This window comes from Thalassophryne amazonica, chromosome 19, assembly GCF_902500255.1.
Source record: "Thalassophryne amazonica chromosome 19, fThaAma1.1, whole genome shotgun sequence".
Classification (NCBI taxonomy): domain Eukaryota; kingdom Metazoa; phylum Chordata; class Actinopteri; order Batrachoidiformes; family Batrachoididae; genus Thalassophryne; species Thalassophryne amazonica.
The window spans coordinates 49,636,951-49,656,910 of record NC_047121.1 but is presented as its reverse complement, the minus strand read 5'-3'; the positions used below and the strand labels follow the sequence as shown (position 1 = coordinate 49,656,910).

Sequence of the window (19,960 nt, the reverse complement as noted above, 5' to 3'; positions counted from 1 at the left end):
TGCAGCAGCTTTTCAGACTCACATTTTCTTTACTGCAACACTTGCATACGTGAACATCAGGAAGAAACTGGCCTTAAAGGTATTTCAGCGTAAAAGCACTAATACAAGACCAATCGGAGATTTCTGATGCCCACCAAGGGTTGACGAGGGCTCATAATAACAGATATGTGATTCACATCGGGACCTGGACTTGACCTGCACCCAGATTCCGCAGAATAATGCAATATTTGCAAACTGATCAGAATTTATTCCGACTGATCAATATGTTGCAATCTGATATTTAATTCACAAGCTGAAACAAAATAGTATCTTCCTGATCTTAGTTTTACATCATGATGTCGTATCCATGAAGTAGTTTTGACCTAATCCTTCAAAGTCTACAAAGTGAAATCTTGATCCAGAATCTGGATCCAGATCACCTCCAAAATTAACTGGACTCTTCCATGCCCAAATATAATAATAATTATAATAATAATAATAAATTTTATTTATATTGTGCTTTACAGTCGATCATCTCAAAGTGCTACAGGTTAAAAACAATTAAAACATTAAATGCTAGAATTAAAACCATAAAATAACAACCACACGAAACATGACAAAACGTTGAGGTAAAAATAAAACAATTATTCGAGGTAGAAATGATAGGATCAATTATAAAAGGTCTAAGGGAAAGCTCTAATAAATAAATGGGTTTTCAGTCCTTGTTTAAAGGAATGTTCAGACTGTAGCATTCTCAGATGCTCAGGGAGAGCATTCCACAGCCTGGGAGCAGCCAAGCAGAAAGCCTGGTCTCCTATGGTCCGAAGCTTGATCCTGGGGCATTTTAGGAAGTTAGCATTTCCAGAGCGAAGGTTTCATGCAGAAGTTTGGGGGTTAAAGAGCTCCTTGAGGTAAGGGTGAGCATTACCATGGATGCAGTGATAAGTGAGGATGGAAACCTTGTACTCAATCCTGAATGTAACAGGACGGCAGTGGAGTGACTTAAGGATGGGGGTGATGGGATCATATTTACGCACCCTCATCAGGATCCTAGCGGCACTATTTTGGATGTACTGGAGCTTCTGCATGCTCTTGCTAGGGATCCCAGTGAGGAGTGCATTGCAGTAGTCCAGCCTTGAGGAGACAAAGGCATGGACGAGCCTTTCCACATCTGCCAGAGTACATATGGGTTGGAGTTTAATCTATCTGTGGTGCAAATTTGGTGAGAATCTGTGAAGTGGTTTTGACGTAATCTTTCAACATCTATATAAAGTGAAATGTTGATGCAGAATCTAGATTTTGATTTTGGAGGTGATCTGGATCACCTCCAAAATCAAAATGTAATGGAGTCTTCCAGGCCCTAATATCTATCTGTGGTGCAAATTTGGTGAGAATTCATGAAGTAGTTTATTTATTTTTAACGTAATCCTTAAAAGCCTTGATCCAGAAACCACATCTGGATCACCTCTAAAATTTAATAGTCTTCCATGCCCTAATATCTATCTTTGATGAAAATTTGGTGAAAATCCGTTAAGTAGTTTTGATATAATCCTGCTAACAAACAGACAAATAAATAAATGCCGATGATTTTGTTACGTCCTTGGTAGATGTAATAAAGTTGTGATGTCAGAAGGGTTTAACGTTATCAAGATGTTTCAGCCTTAAAGCTGCAGTGTGTAGGATTTAGTGATATCTACTGGTGAAGTTGCATATTGAATTATGCCATTGCCTGCCACAAAATTGTTTGGACCTCCACATCCAGCATGTTCATGATTCATCTCCAAGATCGTCTGAGACCAGCCACCCAGAAAGCTGCTGCAATAATCGGTTTGCAGAACCAAAGAATTTCTGCACAGACTGTCACAAACTGACTTGGACAACTGAATGGACAAATGCTCACATTCGATGGTGTTTGTCACGTTGGAGAGGTGTTCTCTTCACGGAATCCTGGTTTTCACTGTTCAGGACAGATGGCAGACAGCGTGTGTGGGTGAACGCTTTGCTGAATGTCAATGTTGTGGATCAAGTGGCGCATGGTGGCGCTGGGGCAGGCGTCTGTTATGGCCAATGAACACAGGTGCATTTTAATGATGGCATTTTGAATGCACAGAGATAACATGACAAGATCCTGAGGCCCATTGTTGTGCCATTCATCCACAACCATCACCTCATGTTACAGCATGATGATGCATGTCCCCATGTTGCAAGGATCTGTACACAATTCCTGGAAGCTGAAATCAACCCAGTTCTTGCATGGCCAGCATACTCACCAGACATGTCACCCATTGAGCATGTTTGAGATGTTCTGGATCGGAGTATACAACAACGTGTTTTTTGTGAGATGCGCTCAGTACATGAAGTAGAGGCAGATACCCCATCTGGCGTTCAAGAGATGAAACATCAGTCAAGAGGTTAGTGTGCTCCATTTCGTAACGTTTTACCCTCATTTTGTTATTATCAGTCCCCATTTCGTTAAAACAGAATAAAATAAAAGTGCTTAATTGAATCATATTTGGAGTCACTCTGCTCCATTTCGCTATGTTTTACCCTCGTTTTGTTATTACCATTACCCATTTCGCTCCATTTTGCTTAAAAATAATTAAATAAAAGTACTTAATTGAATCATATTTAATCATATTTGGAGTCACTGTGGGTCAGTCTGCTCTATTTTGTTACATTTTGCCCCATTTTGTGATTATCAGGCTCCATTTCACCCCATTTTGTCCATTTTATATTTTAGTATAGCCGATTTCAGAGTGGCCTTTTATTGTGGCCAGCCTAAGGCACACCTGTGCAATAATCATGCTGTCTAATCAGCACCTTGATATGCCACACCTGTCAGGTGGGATGAATTATCTTGGCAAAGGAGAAGTGCTCAGTAACCCAGATTTAGATTTGTGAACAATATTTGAGAGAAATAGGTCTTTTGTGTGTATAGAAAATGTTTTAAATCTTTGAGTCCAGCTCATGAAAAATGGGAGCAAAAACAAAAGTGTTGTGTTTATATTTTTGTTTGGGGTAGCTGTATTTTGTCTATGTAATATTACGTACCCTGCGACAGACTGGTGTCCTGTCCTGGGTGAACCCCGCCTCACGCTCTATGACTGCTGGGACCCTTAATTGGACTAAGTGGTTGAAGGTTGTGTGTGTGTGTGTGTGTGTATGTAATATCACATAGATGTGTCTGCCATCTGCTGGATGAATTACAGAAAATTAGGAACAGTGTTGTTGATCTTACATGTGGTCTGTCTGCCACCTAATGAACATGATTTTAATAAACCAGCAAACCCACATGAGCGTAAGTAGACTGGCACTGGGTGTGAAAAGGTAGTGCACTACCTAGCTAGGACACTAGCACTGTGCCGGGTGGAACACACTGCCCTTTATGTTCAAATGCATGTGTCCACACACTGACTGACACAATAATGCCTTCGCAACACCCTGCGTAGTGTGTACATAAACAACAAAACAAGAGCGGCGTGCTCTCATGCAGATCGATTCCACACTTTTAGCTGATCTCTCGACAGATCTGACAGCAATCATCTCTTTTCATCTCCTTGCGTCTTTATCTTTTGTTTGTCCCGCTGACGATTGGAAAGCGCCTGACCGTTGCTTAATCAGATCTGCATATTTTAACCTCACAGACAGACGCACGCACAAAACATGACATGAATTTTCTTTATTTTTGTACAAAAGGAGCAAGACATCTAACAACCAGAAGTGTCGTGGCACAACAATGAAATATTTAAGTGATAAATGTTTGCTTTGAAATGATGCGTAACATACAAAGACATATCCATCATCCGCTTGTACACAAACACGCACACACATACAATGAAAATTTAGTGAAAAGCTTCAGGGTTTGGGGGAGGAGGGGGTGTTTCTTGGTGGTTCGAACACGATGGGAAAACACTGTGGTTTCACCACGCAATCAGGAAATGTCCACAGTTTTTGGGCTAAGTGACGGCCAATACTAAGTCTGTGTGATATTATGGAGGGAAATGTGCGACTTTGGGATCTGAACGTAACCCGCTGTTGGGTCATTTTAGATGTGAAAGTAACAGGAACCAGCAGGAGCATGCGTTTGTCGTATCAAATAGTAGAAAACCCGTGTCTGAGAAAAGGCCCCATTGGCTCTCACTCATAAAAAAAAATAATAATTGAAATACATAATGTATGGAAAACTGAATTCTGAAAGCACTCTGTTAGTTCATAAAAACAATCATATTAAAAGCTATTTACATTATATACAAACACTTCATAATTGCTTTCATGTAGCCAATCTGAAAAAAAGCAATAAAATGGAGCAAGTGATATTTACAAAAGTGGATTCTTGTAAAAACGGTTTGAAATTTTTTGCTGAAACTGGAGAAAAAACCCAGAAAGGTCATTTCAGTCCATTTCTTGTAGTTTTCCACTTTTATCTGGTCTTAAATTGTCTTTGATTTGGCAGTGCTTTTGATTTACAATGGCAGCTGTGATATGTTTCATCCTTCAGTGGAGTAGGCTTCTGTTGTGATGCTTCTTCTCATAGCTCAACAAGAGTGACTTGGAACTGACCAGCAACCACCTCTGACATCTCAATGAGGAAGGCCAACTGGTTACTGTAGTGTTCTATAATGTTGTCATCCATGTTGACAAAAATCCTGAAGGAAGCACAAGCAAACGTACGGTTCATTCATGGTAATTCAAGGTGTAACATGTAGACAAATCTACATTTGATCATAAGATGCATCATGTTATTATAGCAGCTGTCAAATAAGTAGAACAACACTCAAGAGGAGCAGGTAGTTCGAACAATATGCAGACGTGAGTTTGATGACGCTTCATTTGTATTGTCCCAGTCCACCCAGCTGTAATTGGCTACTGGCCTTGGCAGGGGAAGTAACATGATGGACTGGCGCCCTCTCCAGGCGGAGTTATAGGCTGTCATTCTCTTTACACTAGGGAATCCAGGGGTAAGCACCAGCACCAGTGGTATAGGACTGTTTGTTGGTGTGAGAGGGATCAAGATGGGGGGGACTAGATTAACTGCAGCTACATGTCCATAACCAGGTATTTGGATGGCCCCAGGGACTGATCATGAGTCTTTGGGCTTACATCTGGTGATCTCACCCTTGGGTGCCTCCTGGTACTCCTGTATAGTGGCTCTGAGTGGGCGTGGATTCTTCATGGGGTGTTCCTCTGCTATTGCCCAGTTAGGGAAGGGGGTATTGACTTGGATTTTGGTGGGGAATTGGGAAGAGGGTGGCCTTTCCTCATGATCGGACTTGCCCCCTGGATAGCTGGTGGACATGATGGCATGGTTATGAACCTGGCACTGGCAGCTGAGGAATGATTAGTCATCCCTTGATCAGGATCAAATGAATTGTGGTAAAAGCTCAAAGATGAAAGCTAAGACCTGCCCTTTAATCCAAATCCACAACCAAACTTAATCAGTTCTTTCTTGACCCAAGGTCTAACTCTCCAACAAATGTCCCTGAAATTCACTCAGGCATCCTGACTGAAAAACTATAAGAAGTGTAGCCCTTTATAGGCCCCGAGGCCCATTGGTGGTGGTGTTTATCTGGACAGGATGCTGTTCAGGTTACTTCTCCAGCTGAAGGACTGGGACAGCTGGACGCACTGGGACAATGCAGATGAAGTGTCTTCTCCAAGATGACCATTAGGAAGCTTGAGCAGGAATTGAACCCTGGTCTTGTGGGTGCCAAACCAAATCTTTACCTGGTCTCAGTGACAGACCAATAACAAACAGATTACATACACAAACAAAGGTTGGTAGATCAAATCCTATGTACTGTTCCGTAAAAACGTCCTTGAAACCAAATGAATTTTACTGGTGAGTGGAGTATTCTTGAATAAATGTGTAAAAAGACATTCATCTTCAAAGGCACGTAACATTTCTCTGTAAATATGAACTCTACATTCCATTTTGACATACACTAAAGATCATCAGGTTTCTTGTTTTGGTTACACACGATATGTCATTAACTTTGACAGCAACTTCTATTAAAAAAAAAAAAAAAAAACTCAATCAGTGATATGCCTTGTGCTTCAGTCAGGGTAATGAATCAAGTCACATTCGCACGCCCTCTGCGCAGGGCAAACCTTAAAGACTTCAAGGTTTGAAAGACTAAAGCAACCACCAGCTTATGCTTTCTGCCTGCAGGAACAGGACTGATTGAAGAACAGGGAGGGAACTGCGGCGAGAATGTAACCCAACCTGTTAGCTTAGCTGCTTGCCTACAGCGATGGCCGCCAGCAAGAAGACAGTCACCCAAAAGGTGCTTCAGCCTCAATCAACAAGTCTTACTCACAGCTCCAGTGACACTACACAGTGAGACTGAACTTCGCCAAGAAACATGAATGTCTGTTCATTAAAATATCACTTTTTGACCTTTCAGGAAAGATTTTTTTATTCTTATTAAATGTCATATTCATATCACTACCATAACACATTAATACATTGATCCCAATGAAAGTACCTTATGATTTATTTATTTTTTACATGGGTTACTGTAGGATAAGCTATAAGTAATAACCACAAACACAAGTACAATGTCAGGCATAGTACTTGGTGTCTTTCTGTACTTTTGCCAACATACCTACGTAAGTAATTAATTTTCATCAGACATGATGAGAAAGTTCCACTGACAACACAAACTTTCAATCATCTTTTTCTTTTGCTAGATTTGTTTTGGCACATTTATTAGAGCTTAATGTGATTCAAAGTTGAACAGTTTGGGGATTCTATGTTTTAGACGTGAACATAGATAGATTTAACTTATCATAGTGTTAAATCAGCTGGAGTGTGAAATCAAGTTGTTCAACATGAATAGAGTTAATTTACTCTACAAAAAAAAGTAAATCTAAAAAAGGTTTTGAATGGGACCATTTTTATGAAAAGACTGAAAGTACAATTTGACAGTTTTACAACACAGTGTTGCATCAATTTTTGGGGAAAATTCCAAACTGTCAGTAATGACGGAACCAGATTTCAGTACCTGAACACATCCTCATGTTCTGATAAGATGAAGTTATGAAAACATAAAAAAGTACAACAATTGATGTGACTCATCTGCAGGACATTTGAAATCTTTTCATCCTCCCTGTGTCACTTGTCTTTCTTTTGGAGGAGCCATAATTAACACATTCCAGTAGGCAAAGCCAGCTAACTTACCAACCCGGTCTGTCCACATTAACTCCCTTACAGGATATAAAATGAGTACAGCTTGGATTTATTCACATTTAGTAAATCCCATCTGTTCTGGAAATTCTGACATATAATACTAATAATTAGAAAAAAAAAAAACACAATATGATACTTACCCTCTCTTGCATTTTTTGTAGATTTTCCCAATGGTGTCTTTTTGCACACCATACTTTTCTGAAATCTGAAGAAGGAAATGACTGTGAGATGACACTGTGCATGATCTGCTGAAGGAGAGATTATATACTTGAGAGATAACGTTGATGTATGCATTTGCTGAGAGCGAGGAGTGTTGTATGTATCCCACATCACCGCATGTGGTGAAACAGGTCATGTCACTGAGGTGAGCGTGCGGTCGGTACTCACAGCTTCTCGTAAGCCCATCAGCGTTGGCGTGTTGAGCATGAGTGCATCAAAGACTTCTTGGGCACCTGACCGCACGTACAGCAGCACTGTAGGAATGAGACAAAAAACCCAAAACATTCCTGTTAAATGTTCCATGTTAGCATCATTAATAGGAGAATCCTTGTTTTTGTGTTTAAGAATAAGAATTATTTTGCCAGAGTACCAAAAACAGTGACCAATGTTTTTTTTAAAGGTATTTGCACAAGATGTTCAACAATATTGCCCATAACTTTGAGTAACTGAATAACTCTATGCATTATGTATTCATCCTGCAGAGGGGGAGGAAACAGTCTGATTGCCACAGGTAGGAAAGACCTCCTGTGGCGTTCTGTGGTGCACCTCGGTGGTCTCAAGCTACAACTGAAGGTGCTCTGACATGACATCAGTGTGGCATGCAGGGGATGGGAGGTACTGTCCCGGATGTTGAGCAGTTTCCTCAACATCCTCCTCTCTGAAAGATTGTAGCTCAACCCCCAGGGCAGAGCCAGCTCTCCTGATGAGCATGTTGGGTCTGTTCATTTACCTCTCTGTGAGTCCTCCCTGCGGGCCTGCTTGCTGGATGGAGAGCCGCTTTGTTCTGCACTTTCTGAATATAACCTCTTCATTGAGCTCCTGGAAACAGAACAGATTTCTTGCATCAAACTAAAACAGAGACAACGTTTTACTTGTTTTTAATTTACGATTATCATTTTGTTTTTATAATGGGGAAAAGTTTGTGTTGTGTTTTCGAGAAACTCACCTGTCGATCCCATCCAATGTACTGGCCTACGGAAAGAGAGCGAGAGAGATCAAACATGTGATTAGGCACAGCTCAACTGATAAACGCATTGCTTAATATCCGTCTTCCCATCACTCCCTTTGTGAAATACTTTTTCAAAAAAAAGTATGTTATCATTATGTTGAGAATGCATTTCCCGTGACCTCTCCCAGAGACACGTCTGGGTGGAAAGTTTTAGGCGGCTGAGCCATTTCACAATCTTAGTTTTTCAGGGGTCAATAGAAAATTTAATCTGAACGTCCAAAATGTTATATTTTATTATTCCAGACTCAAATGGCACTTTATGTTTACAGTGGAAATTAGATGTTTTCTACCTTCAAGCTGGGGTCATTTATATCCTCAGACAAATATTTAAATGTGCCGTTCTGATATTTTAAATCAGAAAAATATGGACTACCGTGAATTTGTCAATCTACTTCTCTGACAGCTTTTTTTTTTTGTGGACAGGATTTGTCCCATTGCTGCAGTAAGGATAAAGGAAAGTTATGTGGGGTCATTTATGACCTCACAAAGATATGGTTTTTATTTTTATTTTTTAACATTACAGGCTTCGATTTCTATCATATAAAAGCAATAATTAGTTATATATTTCAGTGTATCTGTTATAGCTAAAGGAAGCAGTATAGGTATGATAAACACAAATAGAGTCATTAAAAAGTATAAAATATAATATGGTCATAAATGACCAAACTCAGTTATTTTAGTTGCTATAAAAGTGTGGCTGCTTGCACATTTCACTTATTTATTTTACAATTAACATTACATTAGTTACATCACACTGTTACATCAAACTTGTCATTGTAAAAGGTTTATTTCAATATATGATTTTTTTTAAATAAAGTGTTCCAATGAATATTGTTGTTTTTTAAGTAGCATATTAAATAAAGGAACAGATTTTTTCAGATTAATGAAAACGTGAATATTTTGTAGTTTTCCTGCTCAGTGTATGATTCCACAAAGATACCAAATGAAAGCTGAAAATACCACAACTACTACTACTACTAATAAATATATACATTAAAAAAAATAACTCAACATGATGTTCCTGTTTAAAAAACAAAATAACTTTTAATATGTCAAGACAGAAATCTGGTGTTTGCTTGCTGACGAATGACGATTGCTTTGCACATCTGAGGGTTAAATGCGTGAGATAGAAGGAAAATGATCAGAGACGGAGTACTGAATGATGTTTGGCTCCTGGGCTGGTAGTCTGTGTCCCCCAATTCAGTGTCTTTTTGCCAAGTTGACTCCACAGTGTGGGAAAACTGGCCTGTCTGAACAGCGCCCTCACCTCACTGTGTGTGAAAGTGAGAGAGAAAGCGCGTGTATGAGGGTGGTGCATGTGTCAGGTGTCCACTGTGTGTTTGAGTGCTGATGCTCCAGGTGTGTTTGTCTAAGCCCCCATAGCTTAAGATCAGTGGGAGTAGTTGCTACGGCTTGTCGTCCTGCCGGGTTTCGCCTCCCATTAGCTCATCTGATCTGGAATCAGTCATCCACCACACTTTCACTGACACCATCCCCTCCCTTTTCCAAGCCTTTTTTCCCACCACATAGTTTCCCACAGTGTTTTCCTGCCCGTCCCGTAGCCCGTGGGGATACATTGGTCAGGAACATGATTTACTCAAGGCAATGCTTATGCAAATCCTCAGAGGCTTAAGTAGGGGCTTGAAGGAGCAAAAGGAGTAGAGTAAGGAGGTGTGTGTGTGTGTGTAAAGATGGGTGTCAGGACCTACCAGGCCACAGCGCTGCAAGCTGGAGAGATGTGTCTCAGGAATGAACAGAACCGGCTGGGTGATGTGGTCATCCAGGGTCTGAAAGAAAGTGCAGTCGCTGCCCATGGAGCTACTCACCAAAGATTTGTTGGCTGTAACAAAAGCATGAAGGTACAATGTGTTAGAATGGAGTGCCAAAACCTTGTGGTTGTCTCGCAGACATGCATGTGCAGCACTTACTGTTAACATCACTAGTGCTCTTTCCCCTCCTTTTGGTCCTCTTCCTCTCCTCATCTCGCATCTTCCTCTCTGCACCCTGCACACAGCCAACACACATATTAGTTGAATTTGGCTTATATATGTGTGTAAAAGGTGAAAGGAGTTCAACGGCGGGTGATGATTTACCTTATCGCAGAAAATCTTGATCTGGCAGGCGGCTCTATGGATGAGCTGGTTGGTTCCCGAGCTGAAATCATACGTATCGATCTGCAGATTCAGAGGCAGACCCTTCACTCCCTTCTGAGCGGAGAAGTCGGTGCTTAGGGAGTTGATGCCGATGTAAACCTGTGGAGATAAAGAAGAATGTATAGGCATTGCATACTTTAACATCCACAGGTTGAAGGACATACAGGGACATAAGGCATGGCAATAAAAACGTTTCTATTATGATTGGTGACCTCTCCTCACCAGTTGCTATTCTTTGTTGTGGAGTGCCACAGGGTTCTATTCTTGGCCCTCTTCTATTTTCATTGTACGTGTTGCCATTGGGGTCAGTTGTAGCCGAATACAACCTGTGCTTTCATTGTTATGCAGATAATCTACAAATCTATCTGCCTATGAGGACAGCTGGTTTGGGAGTGATATTTGACAGCTGTTTGAAGCTCAATCAACAGATAAACTCTGCTGTCAAAGTTTTTTCGAGCTACATGTTCTGGCTAAAAGTAAAGCCCTTTCTCAGTAGACATATTGTGATCTTTGATTTTACTGTAGAGCCCTTTGGACACTGTCTGGCTGCTGTAAAGGGCTATAGAAACAAATGTTGATTGATTAACTGACATTGTTACAGGCACAATACAATGACATGTTTTTGACTGAGTCTCAGTATGATGCAAAATACAGGTAAAGACTGAATGTCAGTTACATTTTCCACACCTCCAGATGTGACGACAAGGTCTTCATCATGTCATCAGCTCCATGTAGCTTGGAATTTTTAGATGTGGCTTGGTCTTCCTCCAAGATCAGTTTGCTGTCAGCTTTGATTCTACTTTATTAAGTAGAACTAGCAGTTAGGGCGATTTTTGAAATTTTGACCTTTATCTAGCCAGTGAGCTCTGGTTCAAAGTATCAAATATGCTGAAAGATTCAATGGTCAATACCTTTGCAGCAGAACAAAGGTCTAAGTCGGGTCCTGGTGCTTTGTGTCTCCCTGTGTGGTTGTGAGATCTGGAGGCTAACCAGTGATCTGAAGCAATGCCTGAATGCCTTTGGTCCTACATTTCTTTGGAGAATCTTTGGATACTATTGGAATGGCTTTGGATCAATGAAGGTCCAAGTCTTTTGGATTCTGGTTCTTCCTGTATGGTTGTGAGACTTGGACATTAAACAGTGACTGAAGGTAAGAGTGGATGTCTCTTTGGAGAATCTTTGGACACCACTGAAATGACTGTGTATCCAGTGAAGGTCCATGTCTGTCGGATCCTCGTTCTTCCCATATGAGTGTGAGAATTGTATGCTAACCAGTGCCCCAAGTTGAAGACCGGAGGTCTTTGGTACTGAGTCTGTTTGAAGATTCCTTGTGTGCCACTGGAACCACTCTGACCAACAGTTACTTAAGGAGACTTAGATGATCCACATCACTGGTGTAGTAAGGGAATGTGAGCTATGATATTTTGGATATGTGGCCAGTTTCTCTGGGCATGAACCAGCAAGTGTTGGAGTCCAGTTCTGGTAAAGGCCAAGGGGATGTCCAAGTCTCATCTGGCTAGAGAAGATAGATGGCTACTTTAGAGAATTCTGGATGGACCAATTGGTTGCCCGGTTAGTTGCTACTCAGGACCAGAGGAGGTTTCGTGATGTGGTGTATGTGGCGACATGTGACATTACTGCATGCTCCTCGACCTGGACCTGATCTCTGGTGATACAGGATGCCTAATCTTGTTTGGTTTGTTTGCTTCAAATAGAGGCCACTTCCTCTTCATAATGCCCAACTTTGGCATGAAAAAAAATTTTAAGTTGTTGTTCTGCTGGATAGAATTACATTTCTACAATTTCTATAGATGTCACACATCTCAAACTAGTGTAACTGCTCATTTTTGCAAAGAAAACACCTGTCTTTCCTCTCTTTTTCCTTGTAGCTATTCCCCGGAACACCTCGGGGCCCCACCCCATACATGGACAAGTAAAGCTGTAGAGAGGCTGTCACCTGTTGCGGTGACAGCAGCCTCAGGGACAAACACATATCTGGGATTCCTCTCCTCCCTCATGAGCCACTCCTTCTTCACCACCCTTTTCTCTCTTTTCTCCTAAGTGTGCCACCCATTCAGTTCTTTGCCTTAAGGAAATGGGGCTGTGTTTTATAAGAACATATCTGATGGTTACACATGTCCACAGTTCCTGTATGTGTGCGCACAAGGGAGAAAATGGATTTACCTTGGCCTCTTCATTGGGGTTCCAAACAAAAGAGAAGGCATTGAACGCCACCTCCTCGATGTTGTTAATGCCACTGAATACTTCCTTGTAGTCTGCTGTCAAAGAAAGAAATAGACTTGAAATTTACTTCAGTAAGTGACAAGTCTTTTATGATTTTGCCTTTAGGGTTCCGAGTTCAGGTGTACTGCAGAGGCGGAGAACCTACCGATGTCAATGACCCTCTGTTTGACGGTGGGCTGGCGAGCGTGCCAGTGATTCCAAAAGCGCAGCTGCATTTCTGGAGTCTTGTCATTTTCAAACACAGCCATGATGACGGTCTGAGGTGGAGAAAGTGAGGAAAGACGGTGTGGTCAGCGCAGTGGTCTAAGCGAATAAACATTTTTTGCACCTATGTTCAATCATGTCGCGTTCATCACGCCAAAGCCTCCTTTTCACAAAGCCATCAGTTATTTTTAATGAATGGGCGTGTGTGTATATTATTCTCCTGTGATTTGCAATACAAGCAAAAGGGTTGTCACCAGTGTCTTTAACCTCACTACACCTCAGTCTTTCTACGTCCACTCCTTTTTCAGCTTTCCCTTTACAAACTGAACTGGACATGATTGTGTCACTACAATGTAGTAATCATTCTTTTTTTTTCTGTCAGTCCAGTGTGACAAGGTGTGAGGAGGGAATTAGTCACTGAGGAGCTGACTGCAAAGGAGGGACAAAGATTTTGGGAAGGGTTCATGGCAAACAAAGATTTCATACATTCATGACCCAGTGAACAAAAAGCTCCAAGGGAACAAAAGTCAGCAGTTATTGTCCCAACCCATGACCTGGACACATGCAAAGAAGAACTGAAACAAAGACCGCAAGATTAGTGGTCAACACTCAAGTGGAAGTGAACCACAAAACTCCTAAAATACTGTATTTACCTTGACTTTGTTGGCAGTGACGCAGGCAGTGCTGTCTACTCCATGCAGGGTGATGGGGTAAAACTGCCCCTTGTTCAGGTAGACCATGGGCAGCTCACTGGACTTGTACGATGAAGCTGAAGGAGCGCCAAGAGAAAACTGGAAGTCACCCTTGTATCTTTCAGGTGGAGAACCACTGTAAGAGCCAGAATAGACAGGGCTGGACTGGTCCTCAAGGAAATGATCGCTGTATGGGAGAGTCTGACATCCAGACAAAACATATTGTTAATATGCAAATATAAGCCACAAACAACCCAAAAGTCCCATCAGCTCATCTACTGGTCGGGGAGATGGTGTCACACAATACATGTCTACTGTGTATTATTAATGGTCACAAGAAAAAAAAAAAAAAATCACTTCATCATCATTAATATGCACCAAACAATCCTAAACTGTATTCATCTTATACACTGGCCAGGAAGGTATCTATGATGTAAGTATTAAATGCCTGCTATATATTGGTTATAAGTTGTAGTCTTCACAATATATGAGGTCTGTTAGAAAAGTATCGGACCTTTTTATTTTTTTTTTAAACCTGATGGATTTGAATCACGTGTGCTTGAATGAGCCAACCTTGAACCTTCGTGCGCAAGCGTGAATTTTTTCACGCCTGTCGATTGTGTCATTTGCTTGTAAGCAGCCTTTGTGTGAGTATGGGTGTAGTCTCTCGTCGTTTTTTTCTTTGCAAGGAAAATGGCGGAACGACTGGAGCAGCGCAACTGCATCAAATTTTGCCAGAAACTGGGCGACAGCCAGGTGGAAACCATTTGGATTATTCAGACGGCTTTTGGTGGTGATGCTATGGGCATCACACAGATTAAGGAGCAGTACAACTGGTTTAAAGACGTCCGCACAATGGAGGAGAGCGCGCCGCGCTCCGGGCGGCCATTGACACGCTGAAATGACCAGATCATTTCCAAAGTGAACGCTGTGGTGATGTGGGACCGTCGTGTGACTATCTGAGAAATTGCGGAAGAGGTGGACATCAGCACTTTTTTGGCACTTTCCACTGTGACAGAAGATTTTGCCATGAAAAGAGTTGCAGCGAAATTCATTGGCACAAAGCTGATGGCGCAGCAAAAGCGCCTTCGTGTTGAAGTCTCACAGGACATGTTGTGACATGCCCAGCTCGTCCACAATTTCTCGGATAGTCACATGACTGAAAAGCCACCGAAAGCCGTCTGAATCTTCCAAATGGTGGAAGAGGTGGGCATGTCACAACATGTCCTGTGAGGCTTCAACACGAAGGCGCTTTTGCTCCGCCATCAGCTTCGTGCCAAAGCCATCGGCATGAATTTCGCTGCAACTCTTAATGGCAAAATCTTCTGTTACAGTGGAATGTGCCACAAAAGTGCTGATGTCCACCTCTTCCGCAATTTTTCGGATAGTCACATGATGGTCCCACATCACCACAGCATTCACTTTGGAATGATCTCAGCATGTTGATGGCCGACCGGAGCGCGGCGCGGTCTCCTCCGTTGTGCAGACGTCTTTAAACCGGTTGTACCACTCCTTAATCTGTGTGATGCCCATAGCATTGTCATGCGCACGAAGGTTCAAAGTTGGCTCAAGCAAGCACACGTGATTCAAATCCAGCAGGTTTTTTGAAAAAAATAAAAAGGTCTGATACTTTTCTAACAGACCTCGTATATAAAATCACAGTATCACCATTAGTATGCAAACATTTGCAAAATAATTTAAAATTCTAATCAAGTCTAACTGACTATCTACAGTTTCAGTGTGAAGTGTCTACCATGTATTGTTAATGTTAAAAGAAAAATCTGTTCATCATCATTAATATGCAAATACAAAGACTAAACAACCACCAAAATTTAAATAGCTCATTGACTACACGAAGGGTACTTTTGATATGATAGTGAATGTTATCATGTTCAGTTAATAAATATACAAACAAACAAAAACCTTAATTATGCATGCATTTTCAATACACGCGTAATCCAAGTTAGGGTCACGGGGGCTTGAACCTATGAGCCCTTACTCATTAATGTGCAAATTATAACCACAAAATTGTTAATGTGTTCACAAAAATGCCAATTCATTAAACAAATCTAAAATCCCATTAGTTTATATATTGCAAGGACAGTATCGATGGTGTAAGGGTCCACAAATAATTATCAACGAGTAATCACAATTTCAAAAAAATAATTTCATCAATATTATCTTATTTGCTATGCAAGGGGTACCAGTGATGTTAGTATCAGGCGTCTGCCATGCTTTGATAATGAATGATTGTGTTCAAAATAATGTGTCCACAAACACAGACAGACACATAACCAGATGGAACCATGACGAAGAGATGGAAATGATGCTTATTCTTAATTTACCTCAGTATTCGGGTCAGGGAACGTTTCTGTATCGGGCCACTTCTGCAGAAGTGTGTCAAAGATGTTATTAAGGTCCTGTTTGTCATAAGTGTCCGCCACAACGCTGGTCAGTGTGGTGTAGGTGTCTGACGTGGCGGCGACAGAAGCGGGCAGGGAGGTACTGTGTTTGTTCGTAGTGCAGACGGAGGTTCCCATAACATCCTGGGGATGGCTGGAGGGAATGCTGTCAGACAGAATCTTTATAACGTTAGCCGACGTGTCTAACGAAACAAGATTGTTGTTGGTTGGAGTCCTAGTAGGGAGGGGAGAAAGGAGAAAAAGAAAGAAGGACAAAACTGATGACATCACCTACATATATTTGCCAGCTCAGAATGACTCAGTGGTAAAACAGAGCGCGTACGTCTGAGATATCAATACAAGACCTGCACGAATAAAACAAATGCAGTACACTGGCCAAAGATTCTGACTATATCAGACATATTTATGGGTAGAAGGGGACAATGCCCCCAATGACAGCCATAAAACACCCAGCAAACAAGAAACAATAACAGCTGTGAGCACTGAAGGTGGATAACACCCCATAGACTATTAGTAAATTGTTGGAGATGATCAACTGAAAGAAGGAGGGTAGTTTGGGAGGATCGGAGAGCCGGACAACTATCCCCCTGTCCCTGTTTGACTTGAGGATTACCCTGTCAGCTCTTCTGACCACCCAAATCCTGACTTTTCTCTTTCCTCTACAGGTAAATACTGATTGAATGATTGAGGAATGTGCACTTGTGGATCGTACTGATGTGGTCCTAGTTAACGCCGCACCAGCCTCCACCATCATGTGGTTTTGAACTAGGTGAATGCCTTTACAGTGTGTGTAATGTGTGTTTTGATAGCAGAAAGATATCAGAATGCCTGAAGGAAACCCCTCCAGACACACACAGAAAGTCCACATGAACATCCACAGAGAATAACTGGAGTTTTTACTAAAATCTATGAGCTTTTTGAAAGGAAACATTAAGCTAACTGAAAAATAAACCGAATGCAAAGCAAGCTAAACATAAAAGTAAGAGTAAAAAAGCAAGCTAACAGTTCATAATAAAACTGAGAGAAAACAAAGATAATTGCAAAGTAAACCATACCTAAAACCAACTGAAAATAACATTAGCTAAATCTAAAGCACAATGAATACAAGGCTAAATGAATATAAAACTGTACAGAAAACTGAATGTAATGCTAACAGATTATGAAGCTAATTGTAGAGCTAATAAAGCCATCTGAATAAACAAATTGTACATATAAAATCATTACAAATAGTGATTTTATTTGTACAATGTAAATTTCATTTGTAAATGAATCTAAAACTAAAAGTAAAGTAAAAGTAAGTCCCTTCGGCTGCTCCCTTGTTTTGCACTCGGGGTCGCCACAGCAAATCCAAGGTGGATCTGCATGTTGATTTGGCACAGGTTTTACACCGGATGCCCTTCCTGACGCAACTCCACATTACATGGAGAAATGTGGCAGGGGTGGGATTTGAACCCAGAACCTTCCGAACTGAAACCAAGCGCATTAACCACTTGGCCACCACCCCTGCTCATAAAAATAGCTGCAAAGCTATCTAAAAATCAACTTAAGTCTTCTTTCAGCTATTCCTATATGTTTGAAGTCACTAGAACAGAATATTTGTCTTTTGGAACATTGACTTTTATGACCCTAAAATGAACATAAAATAAAACATACTACATTTAAAAGTAATTGAATATAATAACACCAACAACTGTATAGTAAATAGACTGTGTAAAAAAAAAAAAAAAATCACTAAGTGAATAAATAAACCATGAGGAAATAAAGATAACAGGAAAGCCAAATGAAACCACAACTAACTATAATTTAAAAATAACTATATATATAAAGATAACTAACTACAATACCACAAAATTAATTGAATATGAAGCTAAGAGACCATAAAGATAATGAATCAAAAAGTTAACTGATTCTAAAACCGATAATAATGACTGGATGATTTTAAAGAGAATCCACAAATGGATTTTATGGCAGATTAAGCCAGCTAACCTCTCTATTGCTTTGCAGATGCCGCTGGCACGGTTGATTGGAGTCTTCAGCTCTTTCTGGGTCTAGCAGAAAAAAGAAAAAAAATTACTTTTTAAGTTTGTTTTATTTCAGCTTGGATTCTCATTGGAACTTATTATCTACCTTGCAGTGTTCATAAAGCATAGTGATGGCTGTCAGGTTGTCTTCTGGGACCAGTAGACTTTTGGATTGGTTGGGCTCGGGGACGGCGCCCTCCAGATATGACCACGAGGAATCCATGATGTAGTTATTGTAACGGTTATAGTTGAAGTTCTCGCTCTGAAAGACCAGTCCGAGAGTCCTGCAGTGACAAACGAGGAAACCGTTTAGGGCCAATTTGACTTGACAAGACAATTGATGGTTATTTCAAATATGTATGTAAACGGCGGTGTTCCAAAGAAGCACCTGAGCCTCGGAGCACTGCACATACTTGCCCCCGAGCATGAAGGGTTTTGATAACAAACCACAAAGTTGAGTCAAAACCCCTCCAGATTCATTTGTGTCAAAAGGTTTAACCCCCCCCCCCCCCCCCCAGACACACACACACAAACACACGCAAAAATTAAACCAGCTACATTCTCAAATCCTGCATCTTATTTGCATAGCATTTTCTTACTCAATCAATAGAAACACAACCGTAGTTCCACACATCACTTAAGTGCCGTTGACTAAAAAGCCATTAAGCCTGGGATTGTGAGGACTGGATTTGTTTGTGAGGCATTGCAGCAACACTGGATTGCTAAAAATCCTGCCTTTAAGCCACTTGGAGTTTGTCTGAAGTTGCTAACGAACAAATAGATCAAGTCTACTTTGGCTCAGGAGCTCATCAAATGTGCTGACAGGAGAGGACAAGCACAACATTAAAAAAAAAAAACAAAAAAAAAACAGCAACCACAATAAAATATTTCTGCAGATTTAAAGCTGAATTCATCTTAATATTCATACAAAAATTAAAAATATCTATACCCCAGCTCTAAGGTGTGCACTGCTGTTGATACTGCACAATGCAATATTATCTGCATTTTACTCCAAAACCAGGTGTTTTTTGTTTTTCCCCTGCAGATTTGTACGGGGGAACATGTGTAGGTTTTACCCGGTTGCGTAATTTAATGCATCACATGCTGTCAAAGCCCTGAGTCGAGAGGAGATTCTTATTTCCCGGTCTGCTTTTGTTCTGACGGGCCCTTAGGATTTTGACAGCATGAGCCGATACAGCTACCTCAGTCTCAATCTGAGTACAGTTTCTGTGTGTACATTTGAAACTCTTCATATCAATTTCCCTGCAAAGGATGTTTCACATGGAGGGTCTCGCTGCCACAGGAGATCAGTCTGACATGATTCATAGCCAAAGTTGAAACCGGTACACTTTTGTGGACAAATGGTGCATCAGAAAGCATAAAATGTAATGATAAGATGAAGTATTTTTGTTTAAAAAAAAGGAGAATATCTTCCCATAACTTACTCAGTCTCCTTGGTCATGTCTCCAGTTCAGCCGGAATAGGTTCCTTTATGATCAGATTGCCCGCGTCTGCATGTGATTCTTGTCGTCGTAGGAGACTAGAGCAGTGACACACAGATGAGTCAAGTGTTGTGATTCCTTGTCATCCGGGCCCACATTTATTTCATGTCAGTGAGTTTCCCTCGCTCGTCTGATTGGCTGAGAGCTCTGAAACAGGTGTCTCATAAGACAGGTGTGGGAGAGTTAACTCTTCCAAGGCTAAAGAGAAACCAGTGTGTGCATGTATATGCATGTGCAGCCGGGAGCCCACTTTGCAAGACAATCCAAGGCAGGAGACAGTGAAAATCATTACGGTACTGCATAAAAGAGTGAGATTTGGGATCTC

At 41.0% G+C, this 19,960-nt stretch overlaps 1 protein-coding gene across 2 annotated transcripts; it reads right to left on the bottom strand.

The window, feature by feature from the left end:
- Positions 1–3,643: 3,643 nt before the first annotated feature.
- grhl3 (grainyhead-like transcription factor 3) lies at positions 3,644–19,713 on the bottom strand. Of its 2 annotated transcripts, none has more exons than XM_034159587.1 (15): positions 19,579–19,713; positions 18,240–18,417; positions 18,099–18,160; positions 16,035–16,326; positions 13,651–13,890; positions 12,939–13,050; positions 12,734–12,828; positions 10,490–10,648; positions 10,325–10,400; positions 10,106–10,236; positions 8,334–8,359; positions 8,118–8,206; positions 7,556–7,641; positions 7,309–7,373; positions 3,644–4,625 (listed from the first exon to the last, which is right to left on the bottom strand). In XM_034159587.1, the coding sequence occupies exons 1-15, from the start codon at positions 19,593–19,595 to the stop codon at positions 4,508–4,510; spliced, it is 1,746 nt and encodes a 581-aa protein (XP_034015478.1). In that variant the 5' UTR covers positions 19,596–19,713; the 3' UTR covers positions 3,644–4,507. The 2 variants fall into 2 exon arrangements, with proteins under 2 accessions (XP_034015478.1, XP_034015480.1); XM_034159589.1 differs by having other exon boundaries at positions 12,734–12,825.
- Positions 19,714–19,960: the final 247 nt, after the last annotated feature.